The 26,698-nt window shown below is 43.4% G+C and overlaps 3 protein-coding genes across 4 annotated transcripts; 2 read left to right on the top strand and 1 right to left on the bottom strand.

The window, feature by feature from the left end:
* The first annotated feature begins 312 nt into the window (after nt 1-312).
* On the top strand, nt 313-9,935 carry PUS3 (pseudouridine synthase 3). 2 transcript variants are annotated; one of them, XM_081843315.1, is made up of 6 exons: nt 313-386; nt 1,484-1,572; nt 6,509-6,897; nt 7,889-8,457; nt 9,070-9,260; nt 9,469-9,935. In XM_081843315.1, the coding sequence occupies exons 3-6, from the start codon at nt 6,520-6,522 to the stop codon at nt 9,783-9,785; spliced, it is 1,455 nt and encodes a 484-aa protein (XP_081699441.1). In that variant the 5' UTR covers nt 313-386; nt 1,484-1,572; nt 6,509-6,519; the 3' UTR covers nt 9,786-9,935. The 2 variants fall into 2 exon arrangements, with proteins under 2 accessions (XP_081699441.1, XP_081699442.1); XM_081843316.1 differs by lacking the exons at nt 313-386; nt 1,484-1,572 and adding an exon at nt 5,309-5,597.
* On the bottom strand, nt 3,927-13,355 carry HYLS1 (HYLS1 centriolar and ciliogenesis associated). The gene is made up of 2 exons (XM_081843339.1): nt 12,982-13,355; nt 3,927-5,302 (listed from the first exon to the last, which is right to left on the bottom strand). The coding sequence occupies exons 1-2, from the start codon at nt 13,338-13,340 to the stop codon at nt 4,366-4,368; spliced, it is 1,296 nt and encodes a 431-aa protein (XP_081699465.1). The 5' UTR covers nt 13,341-13,355; the 3' UTR covers nt 3,927-4,365.
* Nucleotides 13,344-25,545, top strand: RPUSD4 (RNA pseudouridine synthase D4). Its single transcript, XM_081843351.1, has 7 exons — nt 13,344-13,544; nt 15,125-15,290; nt 18,571-18,772; nt 18,993-19,086; nt 20,122-20,272; nt 20,946-21,043; nt 24,438-25,545. The coding sequence occupies exons 1-7, from the start codon at nt 13,380-13,382 to the stop codon at nt 24,657-24,659; spliced, it is 1,098 nt and encodes a 365-aa protein (XP_081699477.1). The 5' UTR covers nt 13,344-13,379; the 3' UTR covers nt 24,660-25,545.
* The last annotated feature ends 1,153 nt before the right edge of the window (nt 25,546-26,698 follow it).

Here is a 26,698-nt window from a genome sequence, read left to right as displayed (position 1 = left end):
TAGTAATATTTTGCCTAACATCTCAATTCAGTAGCTCATGACTTTACATACTATGGCGGATAAAGCTTTCAATGATTCATAGCCATGATAACTAAATGGAGCCTCCATGTCAGAGGCATGGGGTCAAACAAGGAGGGGAGGGCTATCCCGTTCAGGATAACCTTCTGTAACCTTCCAAAAACATTTGGCTGTCTGCTGTTGGAAGTAAAAGGCTAATCCGGCCACTTTTTAGAGAAAGACTACATTTCCCACAAATCTCCTCTGTGTCATGTGTTGGGGAAAGGGAAGCCTTTACGTCATTTCCTGCGGAGAAATCGTGGACGGGGCGGCATGCCTGTGCTCAGAGGCTTTTGCTCTCAACGAACGTCAGTGTAAAAGCTGCCGAGGTAGGAACACGGGGGTCGCGGCGCATGTTTTAACACGGGAGCAAATCCCACAGTGTTCATTGGGCTTACTCTTGAGTAAGTGGCGTTTAGGATCGCTCCTTTAGTGAAGCTGATCGCCTTCACAGGCAGCCTTAAGGCGGTGTTGATTGGATCGCCGTCTCTCCCCCACCGCTGTAACATATAACAATTCTGAACCCTTAGAATATATATGGGTTTTTTTTGGGGGGGGGGTACTAGTTGGCCTGTTCTGATTAGCCTTCCGTGATCAGCTCTTGCACTGGCCGTTTCTGTGCGAAATTAGTGGCCCGACTTCAAACCCTGAGCCACGATCACGCGTGTTCGAAGTACTGAGAACCGCACGTAGGGAGCACGCAGGTCCTGCTTGCTGACGTTTCGTAGGCACGTGGGTGGCCACTGTGAGAACAGGATGCTAGACTGGACGGGCCATCGGCCTGATCCAACAGGGCTCATCTTCTGCTACGCACATTCACTGCGTGCAGGGTTTGAAATCCCATCGATTAAAGATGCATCTAGGATGTTGCTGTAATCCTTAGCAGGTTAGCTTCGTTGACCTCAATAGCAGTTACTCAATAGCAGTTACGAATAAAAGTACACAGGATCAGGCTGCTCCATTCACCAATGCTAAAAGCACTAAAATGCATGTCTATTCTCATGGGCCAGTGTGTCCAATTGTCCAATTACTGTATATTTTAATGTTTTTATAGTATACTTGTTTTCTTTAATTAAAAAAACAGTCAGTAGAGAATTGGTGTCGGTTGACTTTGTGTTCTAGCATTATCTTCACATAGTAGGAAGAAAAAACTGCTTTCCCCACAGCTTGCAGAATCTTAGCACCTCTATCATGCCCACATTTTATAAGCTAGAAACCCCTGAATGCTGTAACATTTTCTCATAGTAGAGTTGTTCTACTCCCTTAATTGTTTTGGTTGCCATTTTCTTGATCTGCAGGAGCCTTTTGAGGTATGGCAACCAGAATCATACACTATTCCAAGTGTGGTTGCGGCATGGATTTGTAAAAGGGCCTCCTGTTGGTGGTTTCAATCACTTTCCTAACATGGAATTTGCCTTTTTCATAGCTACTGCATGATAGGAAAACATCTTTCTCAAGCTATCTGCCGCAACTCCCAAATCTCCTTCCTGGCCAGTTAACACCAGTTCAGACGCTGTGAGTACATGTGAAGTTATTGGGGGTTTTTTTGCATCAGCATGCATCACTTTCCACCAATCAAGGGAAGTAATAGTCCCACTATATTCTGCCCTGGTCTGACTATACCTGGAGTACTGTATCCAGTTCTGTTAAGGATATTGACAAGCTGGAATATGTGCGGAGGAGGGCGACCAAGATGATAAAAGGGTCTGGAAACCAAGCCTTATGAAGAACGGTTGAGGGAATTGGGTATGTTTATCCTGGTAAAGAGGAGACTGAGAGGTGAAAACTATCTTCAGATATCTCAAGGGCTGACACATGCAGTATGGTTTTGACTAAGCATCAGGAAGAACTTTCTGACAGAATTGTTTGACAGTGGAATGGACTCCCGCAAGGGGATCCCTTCCAACTAAGATTGTATGCATTTTTAATGGTCCTTCACCCAGTCGGGAGATATTCTTCCAGCGCTCCAGGCAATCCCTTTTGCTTTTAATCACCTTAAACCCAAGCTTTCCAAACTGTGTGTTGTAACATGTTAGTGTGTCGGCTGCTGTGTGTAGGTGGGTCCCACAAATGCTCCTCCCGGGCTGGGAAAGGGCTTAGTTTAACCTCTGGTTTGCTAGTAAAACTGAATTACTGTGCCACAAAATGATGTAAAACTGAATTGCTGTGTCATGAAATGATGCATGCCCAAAAAGTGTGTCGCCAGCATGAAAAGTTTGGAAAGCTCTGCCTTAAACCATTTGGTGTCATCAGCAAACTTGGCCACCTCACTGCTCCCTGATTCCAGAGTTATGAAGAAGTTAAAAAGCTGTTTTCATTACAGATCTTGGGAGAACCTTGCTTACTAAATCCTTCCATTGTTAGAACTGTCAATAAGTCCTACTCTCTGCTTAGTGTTCTTTAACCACTTAAGTCCAGGTACACATCCAAGATTACCCCATTTGCATGATACTCTCGCAGAACTCTAAAATGGTTAGGTAGACAAGACTTACCCTTATAGAAGCTATCAGCAAGACTTCTATAGGGTTGATAATTTTATTGTTAACAGTTTCCCCGTTTACCAGGAAAAAACATTAAGCTAACTGGGCTGTAATTTCACATTAAGGGGAAGAAAAAGTGTCAACTAGCTGAGGTTTTACAGATTCTGGCAGTTCATGTACCCAATGAGTTCTTACCCATGAAAATCATGCCACAGTACTGCTTGTCTTAGAGATAGGAAGGCCTGGGAAAACACCAGAAAAATGGGGGGGGGGAAACCAGGGCTCCCCACCCCAAAGTTTTAACACACACACACACACACACACACACACACACCGCTTTCAGGGTTTTATCCAGGCCTTCCCATCTCTAGTCTGGACAGAGGTGTGTGCAGGCATGTGTAGAAATTAGCCCCATTGTACAAAGAATTTGGACTAGTTGTTCTGCCCATTTCTCCCCTTCAGCCCCACCCACCACTGGTATATTACCCAGAAGGAAAAGCAGCCTTCTGGCTAAAGCAGTTTCCTCGTTCCACTATACAGTCATACTATACTATACACTATACAGACGCTTGACGTTGCTTTTTTTGGGTTATAGACGCGCTGAAACCTGGAAGTACCGGAACAGGATACTTCCGGGTTTCGGCGGTTGTGCATGCACAGAAGTGCCGAATCGCAACCCGTGCATGCGCAAACGCACTACTGCAGGTTGCAAACGTTGCGGGTTGCGAACATGCATCCCGCATGGATCACATTTGCAACCCGATCGTCCACTGTACTCAGAAGTTTCAGTGTGTTCACTGGTGCTTACACTTGCAGCCAGGCATAATTAAAATCTTCTCCAATTGTCCATTGTCTTCTCCAATACGCAACCCATATTTCATTATATCCGTAGTGTTTCCAAGTGGGGAACGAAACTTAGAACAGAAGAAAAGCACTTTGCATGAGAACCTTAGTACAAGTAATTCTGGTTTATAGGGGAGCATGTGGATGCCCACTGTGCTCTACCCCTCCACGATCAGTGATGTTTTGGGGCTACTTCTAGGTTTGGCACCTAAATTGGGAGTTGCCTGTATATAGGTATTTCATTATTACTCTCTTTTTTTGATATATTTTTATTGTTTTATAAATGTGGTGGATTTTATTGCTTAACATGTTAAAAACCTTCAATAAAATTGTTTTAAAAAATACATAAATACGAACCAAGACAATATTCTCAATGGAATAAGAACCACATACCTACTTGAAAGCGAAGAGTTGTTTACAGTGTAGCACAGCAGTTCCACACAACAATTGATAAATGAGGTGAAACTTTTGACCTGCCTTCTGTTCTGGATAAAATATTACTTTCTCAACAAATTAACCAGTCAATAGAGAAATTAGAGGCAATCCTTTTATACCACACACTTTTAATTTAATCCATACATCTAGAAGCTAAACTTTCTTTAAAAATAACAACATCATACAGAAGTATGTTGATTGCGTTAGGAAGAGGAAGTGGGTTTAAAAGATCCTGCAATAGAAATAAAGATTATTCTCATTGACATATACTTCAGTAAACTTTGGTTCATCTTCTGTCTGGCTTCTGATGAGGCAATATTAATCTCTAAATGATCCTATATGGGACAACTATTCAAGAAGCACGAATAAGTAAAATCATTTTGTGTTGTGGGAACACTCATTCTGAAAGCCAGATTTAAGACCAATAAGGATTTGAAAGGGTTTCAAAGGAAACAAAATAGCTCAGCTGCTTCCCTGGAGTAGTTAGATATTTGGGCTTTGCTATGCAAGGCATGCTCCTGTGGATGGCGCTATAGAGACCTCTGCATTTCTAGGAGGAGTAGGTATTCCTAGGCATCACGCCATTTGCCAGGTCACAGCGTATTCCCCAGCGCAAGGCGGACCTCTTCTTCTCTGTAGGCACCAGGTAGTTGTTGGGAATATAGATGTGCTGAGCCCTAGGAGGCAATTCTGACTTGCAGAGCATCTGTTCCCGGATGCTCCAGCGCACCCCTTTCCTGGGATCTTCCCCTGGTAGCCGCAGAGATTCCCAGTCATGCTTATGCTCCAAGTAACGGGCTACCCGGTCGGTCTTCATTCTGTTCCGGCTTAGCTGATCAAATCTTGGTAATATGAAGGATTTTGGGTGGCCAGCAACAATCAAGTCCTGCTCATAGGATGTGCTGCTGCGGCTCTGGCTCTCTCTTTGCGAGCTTTGGCTCTGGCTCTCTGTAGTTCTCCAGGAATAAGCCGTCTCAGACTCTGGGCAAATGCTTGGCTCACTCTCCGCTTCTAACTCTTCTTCCTCTTGCTGAGTCTTCAGACTATGCATTCTTTGACTCAACTCCCCATACTCTGGGTCACTCTGACTGCTGGTCTCTGGTGTGCTGGTGATGGACTCATCCGTCACCTCTACTTCTCCATCAGGCCTTCGCCTCAGAACTTTCCTTTTTATTATAGGCTTCCTAGCAACTCTGGGTTCCTCGGGAGTCTTTGCTTGCAAGGTGGGTCCTGAATTAAGATGCCTAATCTTCACAGGAAGTGTGGGTCTGACCAAAGAGGCCACTGAGGCTCTTGTGTAGGGGTCCAGCTGAGGTGCAAAACACATCTTCCTTGGGCTATCACCTTCTCCCTGTTCTGCGCAAAGGCGGATGAATGCCATTGCAGCTTCTTTGAGCCGATCTTCATGGCTCATGGAGGCCCAGCGGGGACGATCAAGTCCCATGAATGTTTCCATTGCTTCTCTTGGCTTGGTGCAGTCACTGATTCTGAAAGAGAGAGATGTTAATTCTCACAGTGTGCTTATATCTACCCAAAACAAGTTTAAGTACAGTGGTACCTCAGTTTTTGAGCATCTCGGAAGCCGAACGTTTCGGTTTTCGAGCGCCAAAAACCCGGAAGTAAATGCTTCTGTTTTCGAATGTGCCTCAGAAGTTGAACGGTTTTCTGCTGAGTTTTCCCCAATTTTCTCCATTGAAATTGGAGGCCACCCTTTGCACCTCTGTTTTCGAACATTTTTGAAGTTGAACGGTCTTCCGGAACGGATTACATTCAAAAACCGAGGTACCACTATACTAAATTTATTCACTGATTGAATAGTCATTTACCTATTTCTAGCAAGAATTTGCTTTCACTTAAGTCAGCTTAGGATACAATAAAAATCCTGATACAGATAGGTAGCCGTGTTGGTCTGCCATAGTCAAAACAAAACAAATTCCTTCCAGTAGCACCTTAAAGACCAACTAAGTCAGTTCTTGGTATGAGCTTTCGTGTGCATGCACACTTCTTCAGATACACTGAATAAAAATCCTGAGTACTGCTGTGTTACAATGTTCCCCCTTAACACGTTGGAGAACGTGTTAAGTCTTACAGTTTTTAGCTATACTAGTGGGTTTCAAATTATTTTCCAGCAAATCCTGAGGCTGCTTAGTAATGTATCAGAGATTCTACAATGAGAATCAATCATGGTGGATCTGAATCCCTGAAAGGCAGTTTGCCCGCAACTTGAAATCTTCCTCCCTGAGGTTAAGTATGCTTTATGGTGCACATTCAGTTCACACTGGGAACTGCGAGACACAACAGGGTGGACCAGTATCTCACATGAAATATGTGAACTTCAGAACAAAACCCCAGAATCCTGTGTTATATGCAGGGTTTCCTTATGCAGGAGTAGCCCATGGGTGTCAAGAGCAAATCCTTTCTGTCCCCTACACCTTGCATTCCATGTAAACAAAAAAAAAAAATGTCCCAAAAGCCCACTGGGAATTAGTATGAATTTATCAGTAAATGGAGAAAGGCATGCACTCACAATTCAATATTGGAAGTATTTCATTACGTTCAAATATGCAATACAGTATAGGTAGAAAATAAAAGCATAAAGCTGGATAGCAAGTTGACAGTCCCCAGCTGAATAGCCTCTCCTTTAGCAGCAAATACAAAAGTTTGAATTGTGGAAACTCGTTTTCCCTTCCCAGGGACTCTCACTATGGCCGGAGATGGAGCAGAAACAGAGAAGCTACTGAAGAGAGTCCAGGAACTGGAAGACATGGTGCAAAGGCTGCAAGAAAAGCTGGAGAGCAAGCAGACTGCAGGCACAGAAGGCGGCCTCTCAGCAGCAGGGAAGACTAAGAAACGGCAACAGCGGCCATTTGATTTTAGCGCTTATGGCCAGAGACATGTGGCACTGAAGATAGCCTACCTGGGCTGGGGATATCAGGGCTTTGCTAGCCAGGAGAATACCAACAATACTATTGAAGAAAAGCTGTTTGAGGCTCTCAGCAAAACCCGACTGGTGGCCAGCAGACAGACTTCCAACTATCACCGCTGTGGGCGAACTGACAAGGGAGTCAGTGCCTTTGGACAGGTGAGTTCAGCATCTGTCTAACCTCCATTTTTATGAAACCAACCTGCTCAACTCACAGCAGAAAATGAGGGAACCTGCTCAGAGGGCGAGGGAGGGGGGATTTGGATTCAGCACTATAACAGAATGTGAATTAAAGTGGGGGCAGCGGCATTGCCTTCTGTGATATTCCCGCTTAGCAAAGAGTTTGCGCCTCAAGAGGTCTTAGCTCTGGTTGGAGCTGAATACAGTCGTACCTTGGTTTTCGAACAGCTTAGTTCTTGAACATTTTGGCTTTCGAATGCCGCAAACCTGGAAGTGACTGTTCCAGTTTGCAAGCTATTTTTGGAAGCCAAACGTCCAACAGGGCTTCCGATTGGCTGCAGGAGCTTCCTTCAGCCAATCAGAAGCCACACTTCGGTTTCCGAACGTTTTGGAAGTCGAATGGACTTCCAGAATGTATTCGACTTCCAAGGTATGACTGTATTGGGTGTTAGATATGCTGATATTAGAACTCGTTTAATGGGGCTTCCTCCCAGGAAAGTGTGTAAAAGATTGTAGCCTGAGTTATCCAGGGCTGCAAGATAAAACCTACTGCCAGATCAGTTCAGGTCCAAATAGTCATTGAGGAACCTACACCAACACCATCATATTTGGAGAATTCTCATTGATTCCGTTAAAAAAAAAAAACAATTTAAAAAGTAGAGGTGTATTCAGCTATGTTTGACTCAGAGCGGACACACTGAAATTAATGGACCTAATTTATTCATGTCCTTTAATTTCAATGGGTCTACTCCAAGTATGGCTAACTTGGGATCTAACCCTTAGGTTTGTATCCAAAGTATTGCTATGTCAGTTGTACAGTTTGCGCAAGGATTGGGGATGGTGCAGGGTGCCCATGGGGGGGGGGTGTGGAGTTCCGTTGCACAAGTGTAATGGAATAAAGGCATCAGATACTGTCCATAGTGTTGTTTTTGCATATTTTACTCCATATTATCCTTCTCCAATGTTTCAGGTGATCTCCCTAGATCTCCGCTCAAACCTGTCAAAGGATAAAGCAGTAAATAAACCAAAGGGTGCAACGAAGGACACAGCCACAAATACTGCAGAGGAGATCCGCTACACACACATATTGAATCAAGTGCTCCCTCATGACATACGGGTACTGGCTTGGGCCCCAGTAGACCCCAGCTTCAGTGCTAGGTTTAGTTGCCTCAAAAGGACCTATCGCTATTTCTTCCCTCGTGCTGATCTAGATGTAGCTCTCATGAATACTGCAGCTCAGAAGCTCGTGGGGACCCATGATTTTCGTAATCTATGCAAGATGGATGTAGCCAATGGTGTAATCAACTTTCAACGGACAATTCTTACTGCAGAGGTGAAGCCTGTGGCTACGGCAGAGGATGCCGAGCTGCACAACTCTTTCCAAATGTACCTGTTTGAAGTGACAGGCCAAGCATTCCTCTACCACCAGGTCCGTTGCATGATGGCTATTCTCTTCCTGATTGGACAAAGGATGGAAAAGCCAGAGATTATCGATGTGCTGCTGGATGTAGAGAACAACCCTCGAAAACCACAATACAGGTATGACTTTGCAAAGAAATTAATGTATATTATATAGCCAGTATAATATTTGTGTTAGATGTGAAACAAGTTTATTTTACTCATTAGCAGTGGATGCAAATCTTGTGCAGAGGTCTTTCCTAGACCTAATATCAGAGAGCCGTTTTTAATCAGAGATTATAGCGATTGAACCTGGTACCTTAAAGTCTAACCAGTGTATTGCTGCATCACTCCCAATGACACAGTCTTGCCTATGATAATGCATGCCAGTCTTTAGCAAAGCCCTGGCAAACATAATTGGGATTTCTGTAGCTCTTAAGTATAGCTTTTCCAGTGCCATTGCTCCATAATACAATTGGACTGCAGGCAAAACCACATCAAGATGCTGAAGAGCGGGTGGAAAGGGAAGCTGTAGATGTGCATTAGTGTGCACTAAAAACTGCACTCCCGTTACTGGCACAGAAAGATCAACACCAATTGCCTTACATGTACGGGAATCAAGCACTATAAAGATTAATCACTGCTTTGTTTCATATCAGATTGTTACTCAGTCTTATGCATGTACTTCCCTGTTTTAAGTCACAGGCATCTGATTTAAGCTCCTTAACACCTTATCTTCTCCTTTTCTTGCAGCATGGCAGTGGAATTTCCTCTGGTTTTGTATGACTGTGAATTTGAAAATATCCAGTGGATCTATGATCGCAATGTCCAGGAGTTTAATGTCACTCATTTACAGCAGCTTTGGGCCAACCATGCTGTTAAAACTCATATGCTGCGTAGCATGTTAAAAGGGCTTGATTTTGCTGAGATGATTACAGAGACAGGTAGGAGATGCATAGTTCTGTAGAATTCTAACAGTATTCACTGTTGCTAGGTATGAGTGTGGCCCTAAGGCACTATTCTAGTGATCACATATATGTAGCGATCACATATATACAGAACTGGGTAATTTAAAAGTGGACAGAAGCAACTGGTGAATAATAATATGCTACACAGGACTTGTTGACCCGTTGGCACTTGTTATGTTTTCAGGTTCAAGCAACGGCACAATTCAGTGGGGAGAGCTGAAGCCCCCGGTCCACAATCAGATCAGTGCCTTAATCGAGGGAGCAAAAGCCCGAAACTACAAGCCATTAATGGATCGCCCCAAATGTGAAGGGTTGGAGTCTCGCATCAGTTACTTTGTGCGTAGAGGACGCATTGAACTTCCACACCTTAAGAAAACAAAGCACTCTGAAAAGGAATCAGATGAAGAGATGGAAGTTAAGAGCAGCCACAGCAAAAGTGTGGAGACAGACAATGATGTTCCAGAACAAGCTGCAAAGAGAGTCTGTACGAGTTCAGACTGAAGTTTCCACACCATCTCTTATCTCCAAGCAGATATCTCCAGATCTCTTTTCATGCAAACCTATTGGGATCCTTATTTACTTTTGTTCTTTTTAAGAACACAGGCATACCACTAAATGCTTTGCATTTAAGAAATAAACATTTTTTAAAAATAATAGCATAAAGCAGGTGTGAAATTGTTTTCAAAATACAGGCAAATCTCTTTATTAGCTCCACATTCTCTTCCTACTGCTACAACCACTGAAAGCGTTTATAGCTCTTACAACAGTTGTAAGCAATTAATCATTGCCAAAACAAATCTATAAACCAGGCGGGTAACTGTATGGAGAGGAGTAAGTGGCCTCTTATATGGCCACCACATCACGAGCTGGTATGTGAATCAGCCTTGTCATATCAACAGATATGGGTGTGGTGCCTTTTTTTATTTACAAGAATAAACAAGTAGTAGCGTCTTTAGGTTGGGACTCACCTCTTTCTACACTTCCTTATGTTCAGCTTCATCCTGCTCTTCCATATGGATGAAGTGATAGGAACAAAGGAGCAAAATAAAAACTAGGAAAAGCTGGACTAACTAGGTTACTAGGACCTCAGAAAAAGAGAAAGAACAGTTCCACTAGTCAGGGATGTGATGAGCAGACACATTGTGGCCTATTAGAAAGCATAGCAGCCATTCAATAGTTACTTTAGTGAAAATTCACATGAAAAAGATCATTTGTATGTATTACTTCACTGTACACAGGTTGTACAATGACAATAAAGTTGTTATTATTGCATTGATTTGGCACCATGCCATCTGGTCAATCCCTTTCTACTGCAGTTTACCAGTATAACTTATTCCAATGCCAGTTTACATTGGGGCCACAATCCTACAGAAGTTTAATTGGAACTAAGCCCATTGAATTTAGTGGAAGTTGTTCGTAAGGAAATATATTTTAAGATTGCAGCTTTAGTTTAAAGCTTACCTTACTGTAATTTAAACCCACTGCTTCTACTTTTAGTGGGTCTTAAAAGAACCACTAATCCTCTTTTGACATCCCTTTAAATAGTTAGCGTGTGTAAAATCTGAGAGCACAGGGTTTGTTCCAGCTTGCAGTGCTGGGCTTCTCTTCCCAAGGTCTTCTGAGCAATGTTGCTCTTTGAGGGGAACCAGCGTCTCCTAGCAGCTTCTCGGCACCCTTGGCAAACTACAGTTCCCAAGAGAGGCTTCTTTGGAAGAAGCAATGAGTGTTTACAGCAGTACAATGCTGCTTACATTGCAGAGTGCTGATGGGATCTAGGTTGGAAACAGAAGGCTTTTTTTAAAAAAAAAAAAAAAAGTACAGAGCTAATGCTGCGGTCAGTGTGGTACTAGAGAAAGGATGGAGACCCTGTGGCTCTTGGGGTGATGCTGTGCTCCATCTCTCATCCACCCATCAAAGATTATGGCAGCTGGAGTCCTGGGCAAAACCATGATATATAGTTTGGGGTATTTAGGGGGGCGGGCACCTGTCATCCTCCTCTGTTTGCCTTGTCTACCACTCAATCAGGTTGCTAATAATACAGTGGTACCTCGGGTTACATACGCTTCAGGTTACAGACTCCACTAACCCAGAAATAGTACCTTGGTTTAAGAACTTTGCTTCAGGATGAGAACAGAAATTGCGCAGCAGCAGCCCACATTAGCTAAAGCGGTGCTTCAGGTTAAGAACAGTTTCAGGTTAAGAATGGACCTCCGGAACGAACTAAGTACATAACCAGAGGTACCACTGTAGTAATAATAATTTTATTATTTATACCCTGACCATCTGGCTGGGTTTCTCCAGCCTCTCTGGGCAGCTCCCGGCAGAACACTAAAAACAGAATAAAACTTCAAACTTTAAAAACTTCCCTAAACAGGGCTGCCTTCAGATGTCTTCTAAAAGTCAGATACAGTGGTGCCTCGCAAGACGAAAAGAATCCGTTCCGTGAGTCTCTTCGTCTAGCGGTTTTTTCGTCTTGCGAAGTAACCCTATTAGCGGATTAGCGCTATTAGCGGTTTAGCGGCTATTAAAGGCATAGCGGCTTAAAGGCTATTAGCGGCTTAGAAAAAGGGGGGGAAGCGGGGGGGAAATCGTAAGCAAGCCCATAGGGAAATTCGTCTTGCGAAGCGCCTCCAAAACGGAAAACCCTTTCATCTACCAAGGCATTCGTCTTGGGGGGCACCACTGTAGTTGTTTAATTCCTTGACATCTTACCGGAGGGCGTTCCACAGGGCGGGTGCCACTACCGTGAAGGCCCTCTGCCTGGTTCCCTGTAACCTCACTTCTCCCAGGGAGGGAACCACCAGAAAGCCCTCGGAGCTGGACCTCGGTGTCTGGGCTGAACGATGGAGGTGAAGATGCTCCTTTAGGTATACAGGGCCGAGGCCACTTAGGGCTTTAAAGGTCAGCATCAACACTTTGAATTGTGCTCGGAAACGTACTGGGAACCAATGTAATAATAAATCCTACTTGTTGTTTAGTCGTTTCTGACTCTTTGTGACCCCATGGACCAGGCAGTGTTTCCCAACCTTGGGCCTCCAGCTGTTTTGGAACTACAATTCCCATCATCCCTGACCACTGGTCTTGCTAGCTAGGGATGATGGGAGTTGTAGTCCAAAAACAGCTGGAGGCCCAAAGTTGGGAAACACTGGACCAGAGCACGCCAGGCACTCCTATCTTCCACTACTACTACTACAACTACTACTACTACTACTACTACTACTAATAATAATAATAAATTATTTATACCCCACCCATTTGGCTGGGATTCCCAACATCCTCCCAGTGACCCCAGAGATCATTTTGATTTCAAATACTCTGATTTATTTCGACTTTTAGTTAAGCATATATATTTTTATTTACTTGATTCAGGGGGGAGAGGTCAGCTCCCCCCCCCCCATCCCCATGGCTGGAGTACCAACAACTGCATGGCCACAGATTCCCCACCCTGGGTTAGAGTACCAGAGGCAGGGATAGGAAGCTACCGTTCAAACCCCCCTTCGCAACGAAGCTCAGGGGACGACCCCTGAACCAACCAGTGTATCTTTCGGCCCAACCTACCTCACAAAGTTCTTGTGAGAATTTTAAAAGGGAAGGGAGGGGGTGAGAGAGGGCAAGGCTCGGCCAGAAAGGAATGCGCGCGCATCTTCCACGACCGGCCACGTGCGCTTTCTGCCGGCCTGCGCCCTTCGCTTAATACCTGATCGCTGCTGCCGCCGGCTCCGACTCCTTCTCCCCTCGCGCGGCGACGGTTACTCCGCCGCACAACTGCCGTTGTTCAAACCGAAAAGGAAATAGCAAGCTCCGCCCTCTTTCCATGATTGGCCCGCTCCCGTTCCGCCCTCTTTCATTGGTGCACCAACATTCTTCTCCCACCCACTGCACGTAAGGACTGCTTTTCATTGGATACGGAGAACGCCGCACGGCTATCTCATTGGAGAGGAAGGGGGGGCCTTGCTCGAGATTGGCCGGAACCTCTTCTAAGGCCCTGCCCTGCTTGGATTGCCGCCGTGGTAGCGCGCGAGCTAAAGGAGAGGGCGGCGCAGGCCACGCCCACATCCGGGCTCCGTTTGCTTTTTTCGGACAGCCCTAAACAAGATGGCGGCTCAGAGTGGTGCCCCTCGCCGCGCTCTGCGACTCGTTTTGAAAGCAGGCCGGCGGGCCTTTTCTCACAGCCAGGGCGCGGCCGCCCCTCTCAGCGCCCAGCAGCTGGCGGAGAAAATACGAGCCGAGAAGCAGGAGCAGAAAAAAAAGCAGGCCGAGGTGAGTCCGTTGGTCAGTTGGGACTCTATTTCCCAGAGTGCATTGCGCCGGGAAGGAAAGACTACACTTCCCAGCATGCAGCATTCTTCAGCAGCACTTAAAGGGGTTGGGGTTTTGTTCCATTTGCACTTGTGTGCAATTTGAGGTTGGAACTCCCAACCTTTACTTCTATTCTGTCTTTTTTATTTGATTTTACAAGCGTAAAGTTATAACAATACCAAGTACATATCCACATTTAGAGATTTCTCTGAATATCCAGACTTCCCAGTACCCCCTCCATGGGTCTTTTTGACAACATTTTCAACTGCATATTATTTCATGACCATATTTTGTATCTCTCTATATTGTCCATAGTGGTTGCTACATTACAAGTGAGATTAATCTCCTGCTAATGTTTTCATTTGCTTACAGTGGTCTCCTAAATAATCAACCTTTATACTTCTATATCGTGTAAACACTCAAGCTCCTGGCAAAACCTAAACATAGGTTTTGTTTGTAACATTGAATTTAACTTTTGTAGTTAAATTGTTATGTATGATAATTTATGTCATCATTTATCACACACACCCCGCCTTATTGCTGCCTTGATGGGGCATGGGGGAAGCCAAATATATAGCTAACAAAGTAAATTATTTTAAGCTGAAGGCAACTTTCGTAAAACAATACGATGTGACTGCATGCAGACTCCTGTTTTATACCTTCTGACATGTGGTATTGCTTGGGGTAGCAATACCTTTCTCTTTAAAAAAAATCCAGTTCTACTTAGGTCATTGTGGCTGCTGAGAATGTACCCTGTCCGAAACTCTTGGGAGCCGCTGCCAGTCGGTGCAGGCAATGCTGGCAATGACCTGATTCTATATAAAGCAGCTTCCTGTGTTCCAGCTAAAAGTCACACAAGTTCATCGTGGCATAAGCGTACAGTGACCAGGGACCAAGTTGGCATATGTCTGCTGTTATCTTCATAAAGACAGCTTCTTATAGTTTTTGTTAAAGTTAGATATTGTTTCTTAAAATGCTCACGGAGAGGAGGAGCCTAATAGAGCCGATCTTTCAACAGTTTTAGTGGAGGGGCCTGAACTCCCATCTCTCCTGCTGCTGTAACCTGATAGAACGCTCAATTAGCTTGAGTGGTGGAATCCACAAGTAGAGGGTGTTTTTCCTTTCCTGCAGTGCCTGCTTTTCTGAAAGACCACCACCATGCTTTTCCACCCGCATGGGAAAAGCACCTTACAGGGAGGGTTTTTTGTTGTGGGGAAATGGCCAGAGGGGAAATAAACAAACATTCCACCTCTTCTTCCACAGCTTTAATTGACTTGCTTGTTGCAAGTTGGTGGCAGAGATTTATGATTTCCAGTTGCAGTGCTATTTTCTTAGCAATTAGGGTGTGTGTGTATGTGTTTGTGTATAGAGAGAGAGATCTAGTGTATTTTTTCATCAGTAGTTTCCATTCTTACCTTTTTAAAAACCACTTACTGTATTTCTTTTTGCACATGCATGCCTATACATATTTTGTGACACCAGAAATGATACTATAAAGGATTGATGAACTACTTTGTTCTTTCTTCCCTGGTCCTTCAAAGGTTCCTAAAGACAGAGTATCACGGCGGGTGCAAGAACTTGCTCAGCTAACGAAGCAGTTGCAGCGGGTTCATCCTAATGTGTTGGCCAAGGCACTAAAAAATGGAATCCTCTACCAGAACAAAGAAATTGTGGTGATTAACAAACCTTATGGCCTTCCTGTTCATGGTGAGAAGAATGAGCAGTGTGATTCAGAATGTTACTGAAAGACTGTTATAGTGGATTGGTAGTTATAAAGAAAGGGTGTAGGAGCTGTGGCCCTTCAGATGTTGTTGGGCTTCAGCTCCCATTGGCCTCAGTCAGCATGGCAGTCAGAGGTTGTCATCCAGAAACATCTAGAGCAGTGTTCCCCAACCTTGGGCCTCCAGCTGTTTTTGGACTACAACTCCCATCATCCCTCGCTAGCAAGACCAGTGGTCAAGGATGATGGGAATTGTAGTCCAAAAACAGCTGGAGGCCCAAGGTTGGGGAACACTGATCTAGAGGACCACAGGTTCCTCATTGCAAAGAGCCCTGCTAACTATCCAGATATCTCTTTCTCTAAGACTTAATCAGAGTCTTTGCTTTTATTTGTTTTTGAGGTCTGTACTGGCTCTTCAACAGGTTAAATGTGAATTTTTTTTAATAATATTTTTATTAAATTTTCAATACAATTATACAAATATCACTATATCACGCAATTTTCACAAATTTCATCTTTTAGACTTCCATCAGCTTCTCTGCCAGTCATCCGTAGTTAAATTTTTGTTACACATTCCCTAAATTTAATATTGCCTTTTGATATACCCTCCCTATCATATTTTCTTTTTTACAATACTCCTCAAACTTTCACAGAGCTTCTTTAAATCCCACTAGCGTTGTTTGTTCGTCACATATACTTTTCAGATACTCTGTAAATTTCCCACAGTTCTCGATGAACTTCTGGTCTCGTTGATATCTGATCTTCCCAGTTAATTTGTCAAGTTCTGCATAGTCCATCAGTTTCATTTTCCATTCTTCCAGGGTCGGTAGTTCCTCCTGTTTCCATTTTTGGGCCATTAATATTCTTGCTGCTGTAACTGCATATTGGAAAAGTTTACAATCCTTTCTATTTATTTCATTTCCCGTTATTCCTAAAAGAAAGGCTTCTGGTTTCTTTACAAATGTATATTTCAGCATCTTCTTCATTTCATTATATATCATCTCCCAGAAACCCTTCACTTTCTTACATTCCCACCACATATGATAGAAAGTCCCTTCTTTTTCTTTACATTTCCAACACTTCTTACATGTTTTAAACATTTTCGCTAACTTAACCGGTGTAATATACCATCTATAAACCATTTTCATAACATTTTCCTTTAACGCAGTACATGCTGTAAATTTTATGTTTTCTTTCCATACTTTCACCCAATCTTCCAATTGTATATTATATCCAAAATCTCTGGCCCAATGTATCATAACCGACTTAACTTCCTCATCCATCGTATGCCATTCCAACAACATTTTATACATTTTTGACAATATCTTACAATCATTATTATTTCTATTTGAAATTTTGAATCTTTTTCTATATATCCACTCTCTTTAAGATCCTTTTTAAACATTTCATTCACTTGAAAGTAATGCAACCAATCAAATACATGTTTTTTAACTTGTTCATATGGCTTCATTTTCCACTTTTCTCCTTCTTTAGTTATCAACTCTCCATATGTCACCCAATTCCCTCTCATATTGATTTTCTTTACACTCATAACCACTAACGGGGACAACCAGTGTGGGACTCTTAGTTCTAATATATTTTTATATCTATCCCATATTTCAATTAAAGATCTCCGGAAGATGTGGTTCTCAAAACCTTTATGATTTATCTTTTTCTCACATCATAAGTACGCATGCCATCCAAATCTGTTATCAAATCCTTCCAGATCTAATAATCCTGTATTTTCTAGTTTTATCCATTCTTTCAACCAACAGAGACATGACGCTTCATAGTATAATTTCAAGTCTGGCAGAGCAAAGCCTCCTCTTTCCTTTGCATCTGTTAATAACTTAAATTGAATTCTCGGCTTTTCCCCCTGCCAGATATATCTCAAAATTACTCTTTGACACTCTTTAAAAATCATTGTCCCCTTGATTATTGGAATGGCCTGAAATAAAAATAACATCTTTGGCAGTACGCTCATTTTAATCGTTGAAATTCTACCCCAAAAATATAGTTTCAACCGTCCCCACACCTCCAGGTCTTTTTTAATTCCGTTCCACACCGGTATATAATTATTTTGAAACAAGTCAATATTTTTAGAAGTTAGCCATATTCACAAATATTTCACTTTCTTCACCACATCAATCCCTGTTTGTTGTTGCATTGCTTCTAACACACTTTGATCCATATTTTTTGCAATTATTTTAGTTTCTTTCTTATTTAATATGAACCCTGCCACTTTCCCAAACTGTTCAATCTCCTCCAAAACTTCATTTACGCCTTTTGTCGGTTCTTCTATCGTTATCACCAGATCATCTGCAAAGGCTTTAACCTTATATTCATTCTGACCTACTGTCACCCCTTTTATTAGTTCATTTTGCCTATTTGAACTCAAGAAAACCTCCAAGACCAATATAAACAATAATGGCGAAAGAGGACATCCCTGTCTTGTACCCAGGTTAAATGTGAATTCATCCTGTGGAGCAGAATCCTAGTTACCCTACTCTCAGTGATACTGAGAGGCAGTATAACCTTCTGAATTAGATGTTGTGGGTGAGGGGATGACAAAAGGATAGTTTTCTCTCATCGTCCTCTGCTTAAGAGATTCCCAGATTGCCGGACTAGTGTCTTATTAACTTTAGTCTTCCCAGAGAGTCATTCCTTCTACATTATAAACGATGAAACCTCAATGCTCCATGTACATGTTGGAGCTGCCTCTGCCATTGCCACCTGTGTTCTGAGTGCTACACAGACCAGCTTGCAAATAATAATTCAGGAGGTGTTTCTCTTGTGTAAGTCTTTTCTACTTCTACTGGAAAGGTACACACTACAGAGGCAGCAACTGTGGTATGTGACTATATCCTTCATGGGGAAATGCAATAGGGTGTGGGGTTAATTCCCCCCCCCCCCCACAAAAAATCTATTTTTTTCTACTAGGGAAGAGAGACAAAGGAGAACAAAGCAAATACAGCACGTCTCAATTTACCCATATGCAGTTGCTGTTTTTGCACACACTTTCTTGGTATTCAAGTAACAGCTTTTGGCTTCTGGCTATAATTGAACAGATGAGTGTGTAATTATGTGGACATCCAGCAGTCTTTCCAATTTGCTTAGGAGATGCTTGTGAGAATCTGGGCTTCAGGAAAATTATCCTTTTAGATCTGTGATATTGGTGTGTTCACACATTGCAGGTGAAGTTGCGAAGGGAAAAGAAATTGCTCTTTGGAGGTAATGTGATCAAGGCTGTTTCTGCTTTCCTTCCAGGTGGCCCCAAGGTAAAAATGTGCATCACTGATGTGCTGCCAGTACTGGCAAAGATGTTGGATGGCATGAAAGCTGAACCCCTTCATCTCTGTCACCGGCTGGATAAAGAAACAACTGGAGTGATGGTGCTTGCCCGCGATGAGGACACCGCACACCAGATCCAACAGCTCTTCAAAACTCGACAGGTGGAGAAAAAATACTGGTATGAGACACATTACTGGGGTTCATATACTCTTCCCCACTCCCACCTTCAGCTTTATAAGAAACCTCGACTTATAAGCCAGTAGCCCCTCCAGAACTGCATCTGTGGGACAATGCCTGTTAATGAAGTGCTGAATTCATTTTCTTTCCCTCTTGAAAGGAGAGTTGATGGCTGTAACAAGCTGATATATGGCACTGTTCATCACTTGTTATCTTGGTAGGGCAATCTGCATTGGAGAACCAAAGCCAGCAGAGGGAGTGGTGGATATTCCCATCATGGAGAAGGAAGCCGAGGGCAACCAATTGCACTATAAAGTGAGTTTGCTTCCTGTCAGCAGTGTATTGACTCTTCTAACCACACCATTTCACCGGAGGGCTTTCTGATGCTTTCCAGTTCTCTCAAGCACCAAGGCACTGATTTATTATTTAAGCTTTATTCCTGGGAAATTCAACGCAGTGCGTGAGTTGGATTTGCAACAGCTTTCCAGTGCCGGTTCCGCAAATCATGGCAGTCAGGTGGGCACATATAGGGACACGGGTGGCGCTGTGGTCTAAACCACTGAGCCTCTTGGGCTTGCCGATCAGAAGGTTGGCGGTTTGAATCCCCATGACGGGGTGAGCTCCCGTTGCTCTGTCCCAGCGTCTGCCAACTTAGCAGTTCAAAAGCATACCAGTGCAAGTAGATAAATAGGTACCACTGTGGCAGGAAGGTAAATGGTGTTTCTGTGCGCTCTGGTTTCCGTCACGGTTTAGTCATGCTGGCCACATGACCTGGAAAGCTGTCTATGGACAAATGCTGGCTCCCTCGGCCTGTAAGCGAGATGAGCGCTGCAACCCCATACTCCCCTTTAACTGGACTTGGCTGTCCATGGGTTCTTTACCTTTTACCTTTTTATATAGAGTAGTAAAGTACCTTTTTATATAGAGTAGTAAAGGGATCCTGCAAGTAATCTGTTCCCAAGCTGTTAAGAGTTTTTTATGGTAATAGTTATACCTTGAATTTGGCCAGTAGCAAATGCACAACCAGCGCAGCTCTCTAAGCAGAGGTGTCCTATGCTTACAAGGCCTCACTTCTGTCAGCAACTGTGCTGCAGCATTCTGCACTCCATCTCAAGAGCAAGGGAAGCTCCACATGCCAGTAAACCAGTCTTGAAGTCACCAGTGCCTGAACTACTAGGGTCATACTCTCCCAGTCCAGGAGCAGCCTTAACTTTGTACCAGCTACAACTGGTAAAAGGCACTTCTATTCACTGATGCTGCCTGATCCTTCAGTGACAAAATGCTGGAAGGTGGATAATGAGTGATGGACCTCTACGGCGTGATACATCTATTTATCTCTCTTTGGCTTAGATGACACTTGCGCCAAACTATCGTGTGTCCTCTGAGGATGGGAATATGTTCAAAGTCCGCAAGCACAGAGATGCCAGTATGGCCGTGACCCAGTACCAAGTGCTGAGTAGCTCCTCCTCTTGTTCCCTCCTTGAACTGCACCCAGTCACAGGTAAGGCCTCAGGAACTTCTGCAGAGTGATGCCATCAGCACTGAGTACTTAAAAGCCTTCCTGAGCATCTCTAAGCCTGGCAGTTTTTCTTATTTGGGCATTTAAAAATTATTATTATTATTATTATTATTATTATTATTATTATTATTATTTGCCCCTTGTTCTGTGCAATTGAGTGCAGAGCAAGTTTGGTCATCTTGAAATCTTCTGGTGGAGCATACAGTAGTGTTTACCCATGCAGGAGTATATTTTATTTTATTTATTGAAATGACTCGTGTTGCTTTTCAGGGCGAAGCCCTGCTGTTCTTTGAGAGTCGGTGCAAACAGAAAAGCACATTACTGCTGAAGTACATGTAGGAAATACAGGCTGCTGTTTGAAAAAGGAAGGCATGAATGTGCCACTTGAATTATAAGCTTTTAATTTAACGACCAGCGATTTGTTCATACCATGATAGTGGTGCAGGAACGGCATTCCCTTTGGGGGCTTCATGTTAGAGGTAGATGAGTGGAGCCACCCTTTCTCTTCTCCTTCCACCGCCATTTCTGCCAAACTGCAAATGGAACTCAGTATGGGCAGCCCATTGCTAAGAATGAGCAGATGGGTGTATTGGTGGTTGTGGCTTTGTATGCATGTGTGCTTAATTTTTTCTCTTTGCCTTCCCCCTGTACGTAGGAGTGAAGCACCAAATCAGAGTCCACTTGGCCTATGGCTTAGGCTGTCCAATCCTTGGAGACCATAAATACTCCCATTGGAACAAGCTTGCACCACAGGTAAGAGAAGCATGATGAACGGAGCTTCTTCAGTGAAAGAAGACAGTAGAATGAAATAAGGGCCTCTTATGCCTCTGCTGTCAATGTACACCTATGCTTAAAGGTAAAGGTAAAGGTACCCCTGCCCGTCCGGGCCAGTCGTGTCCGACTCTAGGGTTGTGCGCCCATCTCACTTAAGAGGCCGGGGGCCAGCACTTCTGGGTCCGGAGACACTTCTGGGTCACGTGGCCAGCGTGACGAAGCTGCTCTGGTGAGCCAGCACCAGCGCAGCACACGGAAACGCCGTTTACCTTCCCGCTATAAAGCAGTACCTGTTTATCTACTTGCACTTAGGGGTGCTTTCGAACTGCTAGGTGGGCAGGAGCTGGGACCGAAAGACGGGAGCTCACCCCGCCGCGGGGATTCGAACCGCCGACCATGCGATCGGCAAGCCCTAGGCACTGAGGTTTTACCCACAGTGCCACCCGCGTCCCTATGTTGCTTACTTGTAAATTAGATTGGCACACTGGTCAGATATTGGCAGGTGTTCCTTGATCCTTGAACAGTCCTGCCTACTTATCAGGACTGTTTTTAACAAGGGGTGTTTACTTAAATTTTATTTTTTTTTCCCCTTTCCTCCCCTACTCTTTTTTTGGACAAGTGTAGGCTGACCCTGACATTTCAAGTTCAAAGTGAAAGAGAAGAACTGTTCAGCAAATTGTTCACATTTTTTTTAAAAAAACCTTATGTAGTATTACTATGTGTTTAACTTATTTCAATTATATACTGCTTAATTATAGTTGTCTCGTAAGTGTTGTTCAGCAAGATCAACCCATACAACAGATTAAATCAGTTAAAGCTAACTACAGTGGTACCTTGGGTTACAAACACTTCGGGTTACAGACTCCGCTAACCCAAAAGTAGTACCTCGGGTTAAGAACTTTACCTCAGGATGAGAACAGAAATTGTGCAGTGGCCGCACGGCGGCAGCGGGAGTCCCCATTAGCTAAAGTGGTGCTTCAGGTTAAGAACGATTTCAGGTTAAGAACAGATCTCCTGAACGAATTAAGTTTGTAACCAGAGGTACCACTGTATTAAATCAGAAATGACTTAAAATACGTGGTAATGTTCTAAGAATTACATGCAATGTTTTACTTTGGATAAACTATTATTGTGAACAATCATCAGTTTTTTAACTTCGCATAAGCATCAAATTAGTTTATGTATGATCTTTTGAGTGCTGTGAAAACATTAGGTTTTTACAAATAGTGGACTGGTTGAATCTCGAACCCTACTTGGAAGTATGGCTCATAATGGCGAAAGGTCTTTAAACCACAAGTAAGTTTGCTTAGGATTCAAGCCTCAGCCAAGTTCTAGAAAGGAACCTGGCTTGCATTCTCATCCCCCATATGGTGGGTGGGGTCTCAATTTGGTAGACTGATCTCCTGCCCTGAGGTGGTTGTCATCTGCTTCAAATTCCAGTCCATTCCAAACAACCACTCCCTTTGCACCTGCTGCTAAATGCTTTAGGTAGGAGAGTACCAGGAACTAGTAGCCTCAGGCTACTGGCTACATAAACCTGGCTGAATTTTTACTGTGTATCAATGATGTTTTGAAAGGACCACTTGGATGCAGATAAATATTCATAGGCTGCCAGGTGTCCACCCCTGGTCTACGTGAACGGCTGTCACACAGAAGACTGCAGGGGCTTGCTCTGTGCTGCCCAAGAAGTCGGGGGCGAGATCTAAGGAGTGTATTATTCACTTACTTATTTATCTAGAGCATATGTACCCAGCTTTTCAACCAAAAAGGTTGCCAGAGCGGCTTACATACAATACATTAAAACAAGACATTCCCTGCCTTCAGACTTATATTCTTTTTTAAAAAAACAGATCACACAATTCTTAAATAGTAGTTATAATGACCAGCTGGCATAGAAATAGATGAGGGGCAGGAAGTGACTGATGGAGCTGATCTTTCGGCAAAGCTGATGGAACGAGCCCTGCTTCCCAACTTTCCCACTGAGGCATCCTGATGGAATGACTGCAACCATGTGACAGTTGTAGGAGAGGAGGCCTGATGGAGCTATTTAGTTATTTAAAAAAAATATTTATATGCCGCCTTTAACCAGAAGTCATCCAGGTGGCATGCAACAGAATTAACAACCCACTAAAACACATTGAAACCTGCTAGGACACCCATCAGGAAGGCCATTCCACAAGGCTCCTTAAGTTACGGGAGGGTAGATCTTGGCTGAACATCAGGAGAAATGTATTGACAGGAAGAGCAGTTCATCTCTGGAACCAGTTACCTGAAGGCAGTCTTCATGTAGAGGTTTGACAGTCAACTCTTGGAGATTCTATAGCCCTAGATTTCCCGCATGGAGTAGGAATTTGGATGAGATGCTGCCATCCCGACTTGGAATCTGTAGAGCACTGCTATGGCTGAATCAAAAAGAGCTTTTAGTCTGAGTTGTTGTGAAGCACTAATCCAACTGGGCATTCACTGCATCCTTTGGCATGTGCCTGCTGCATGCTGCAGTCTCTAGTGCTTCTAGAATTGTCAAGGTGCATATTTATTGATCTGTTTGGAGAGGGAGCAGTACCATTTATGATATTAATATTAATTTTGTTATTATTACAAATCAAATACAGAGTAGCACTAATAGCTAGAACAGAGCAGACCGTTATTGCAAAAACTTAGTTCTTTTTAAATTCACTTCAACCATAAACTATTTCCTTTTATACATTGTATAATCTGAAAAGTATCTGCTGCATACAGTGGTACCTTGGGTTAAGTACTTAATTCATTCTGGAGGTCTGTTCTTAACCTGAAACTGTTCATAACCTGAAGCACCACTTTAGCTAATGTAGCCTCCTGCTGCTGCCGCGCCGCCGGAGCACAATTTCTGTTCTCATCCTGAAGCAAATTTCTTAACCTGAAGCACTATTTCTGGGTTAGCAGAGTCTGTAACCTGAAGCGTATGTAACCTGAAGCGTATGTAACCCGAGGTACCACTGTACTTGCAAATTTTGAAGAGAATCTCTTGCCAAATGCACAGAATGTTCATTACATTCTACTCCATGCATCCATGTGAACAAATCAACTGTTTGTAACTGTCCAGTTCTCCCCAGCGGCCAACCACTAATCATGGCTAAGCACACCCTTTTTCTTTTTTATCATTCCTGATCCTCAAAATCTCCAAGAAAGCATTAAGACCCATTATTCTGGTCCCTTGCCAGGTTGATTTCTAACAACATCTCTCAGAAAATTGAGAAAAAACTTTGTTACATCATTTGCACTTTTCAAGAGAGCATTTCCACCTCCCAACACTTGGAGATCTAAAGTGGAAAGTTAAGAGATCCTTGCCATTTACCATTTACCATTTTACAATTTCTTTCCTCCTTTTGTGCAGAAGCTTCCGAAGGCTGCATTGAAGAGGCTGGGCTTGGAACAAGTCAAAGCTCGCCACCTCCCACTTCACCTCCATGCCTGCCAACTCACTCTGCCTGCAAAAAATGGCAGCGAAGAAGATAAAATCCACTTAGTTTGCAAGCCACCCCTGTTCTTCATTCGCTCCTTACAGCGACTGAAGCTGGAGTTCCCAGAAATACGAAATAGTGAACCAAAGCAATGACGGCCTGTGCAGCTTTATTGGAGAAACTTGATTTCCTTGACCTCCTAGTTCCTGGAATTCCACTAAGTGCAGAGCTTTTTGGACTCTAAAGTGGCCAACCATGGAACTGCAAGATTTGCTTCTCCTAGAAGCCTACATCGGTCCAGAGAATCTTTGTGGCAAGTGCTGAGGCTCTGTATTCAGCTGCCATGGGAAGTGAAGACGGGGGTCCCAGTAGGTTTCACACAGGGGTTTTTGAAGAGTCAGTAGTCCTGTGACAGACATGGTGATGGAGACAGCAGTCGAGGCATCTGAAACCCAGCCCAGCACAAACAACTTACTTGCTTGAAGAAATTGACAGAATATGGGCATGATGTCATTTTAACAGGGATTTTTTGAAGAAAGACTCAGTCTGGAGTTTGTTCTGATGTAATAGTGATGAAAGTCAGTTACATGTTGAGAAGCCCTTGGGTTCAAATCATGTCTGTGCTGGCTTTAGACAGCTAGACTTTCTCTTAGGCCCGGTTCACATGTAACACTCAGCCAGACCATGGCTTAATACAAATGAGTGGGTTCTGGGACAGAAGTGCTGCTGCTGCTGCTCCTGCTGCTGTGTACTATTGGAACTAAGCTATATTTTGGTTTAGTGTTGTGTCCAGACTTGAGCGTCCAAACCTACAGCCTGTGGTTTGTGGGTAACCTGTGGGCCTCTAGATGTTTGCTGGACAACAGCTTGCATCATCTATGACTATACTATATGGAACCAATAAGAGCTGGGGGGGAAACACAAATTTCCAACCTCTTCCTTAGTGTAATATGGAGACTGGCTGCTGCACCATGTCTAGCCTCTTCGATTCTTGCATTTCCTCCTAAACTGCTGTTTAATTCAATAAAAAAATCCCCCAAAGCCCTAACTGTTCCAAATGTTTTTTCTGAGTTCACATTTGCATGCTTTGTTTACCACAAAATATAGGATACTTGTGGCAACAATACAGTTGCAAACATAATAAGAAATTGTGGCATTTAAGGCTGTAAATACGAAGACAAAAGATGCCTTTCTAGTGGCAGCTACCAGATTCAAGCATTTAGCATCCCAGCCACTTGCATAATTTTGCATGGCTTTCTTGTTTTAGGTGTGAGGGGGAAGGTGGCATATTGATGACTGCCATATTCTGTAGTAACACAGAATTGATCCATGGAACTGCAGAATCCATCAGTGAAGTGTTAGCTGTAATTCTGAAAAGAAAGAAAAAACCCTAAGAGTGTTTTCAGCGATATGTTGAACAATAGCAACATGTTCTAATGGATGGACAGAAAATGCAACTCTTACAAGGCACCTTGAAGGGTTCTTGGATTTGGTCTTCTGAAAAATGTATCTTCAACCTTTTCAGACCCAGGACTGACTTTTAACCCAAACTTTAATTCATCTCTTAATCTTCTAGCATCAATTTACAGAATGGTAGTGTTCCTGCTGCAACCCACCAGTTGATGAACAGTGTTCTAAGAGATGTGCTTTTAATAGTAGTTTTTGAATATTAGCAGTTGTGGCTTCCTATGAAAATCTCTGCTGGTGCTGATATTAGGCATGTAATTCAGTGTCCTGATTAAATCAAGGACATGCTTCATCTCATACCCTACAGTGTACATGTCCAGGACAAAGATTACCAGGGGTGAGAGCATAGGTTAGGGAAAAGGTATTCCACACTTGAGAGTTTTGCAGGAGGGTTAGATTTGGTAGGACACTGAAACATGCTGCAAATATCGGATTGAAAACCAGTGTCTTAACCAGAACTGGGAGGTGGTAGATATTTCAGAAGGGAAGGATGCCTCTGTACTCATTTCAAGAAGCCAGCCAAGCAAATGGCTTAGCCTTATGAATCTCTGCCTGTGTAGCTTGGATGTAGCTGGCAGTGGCTGGGCTCTCCAAATGTTTTGACTGGGTATTGCAAGTGTTGAAATATTGCATTAGAGCCACCTGGCCCATCATTGACTTCTACTAGTAAAGAGAGACGTTTGGGTAGGTTGGGACATTGCTTTAGCTTTGGTAGTTGCTGGTAGAA

This window comes from Podarcis erhardii (genome assembly GCF_964252035.2).
Source record: "Podarcis erhardii genome assembly, chromosome: 16".
Taxonomy (NCBI): domain Eukaryota; kingdom Metazoa; phylum Chordata; class Lepidosauria; order Squamata; family Lacertidae; genus Podarcis; species Podarcis erhardii.
The sequence above is the reverse complement of the archived record's forward strand: the minus strand, read 5'-3'. Positions and strand labels throughout refer to the sequence as shown.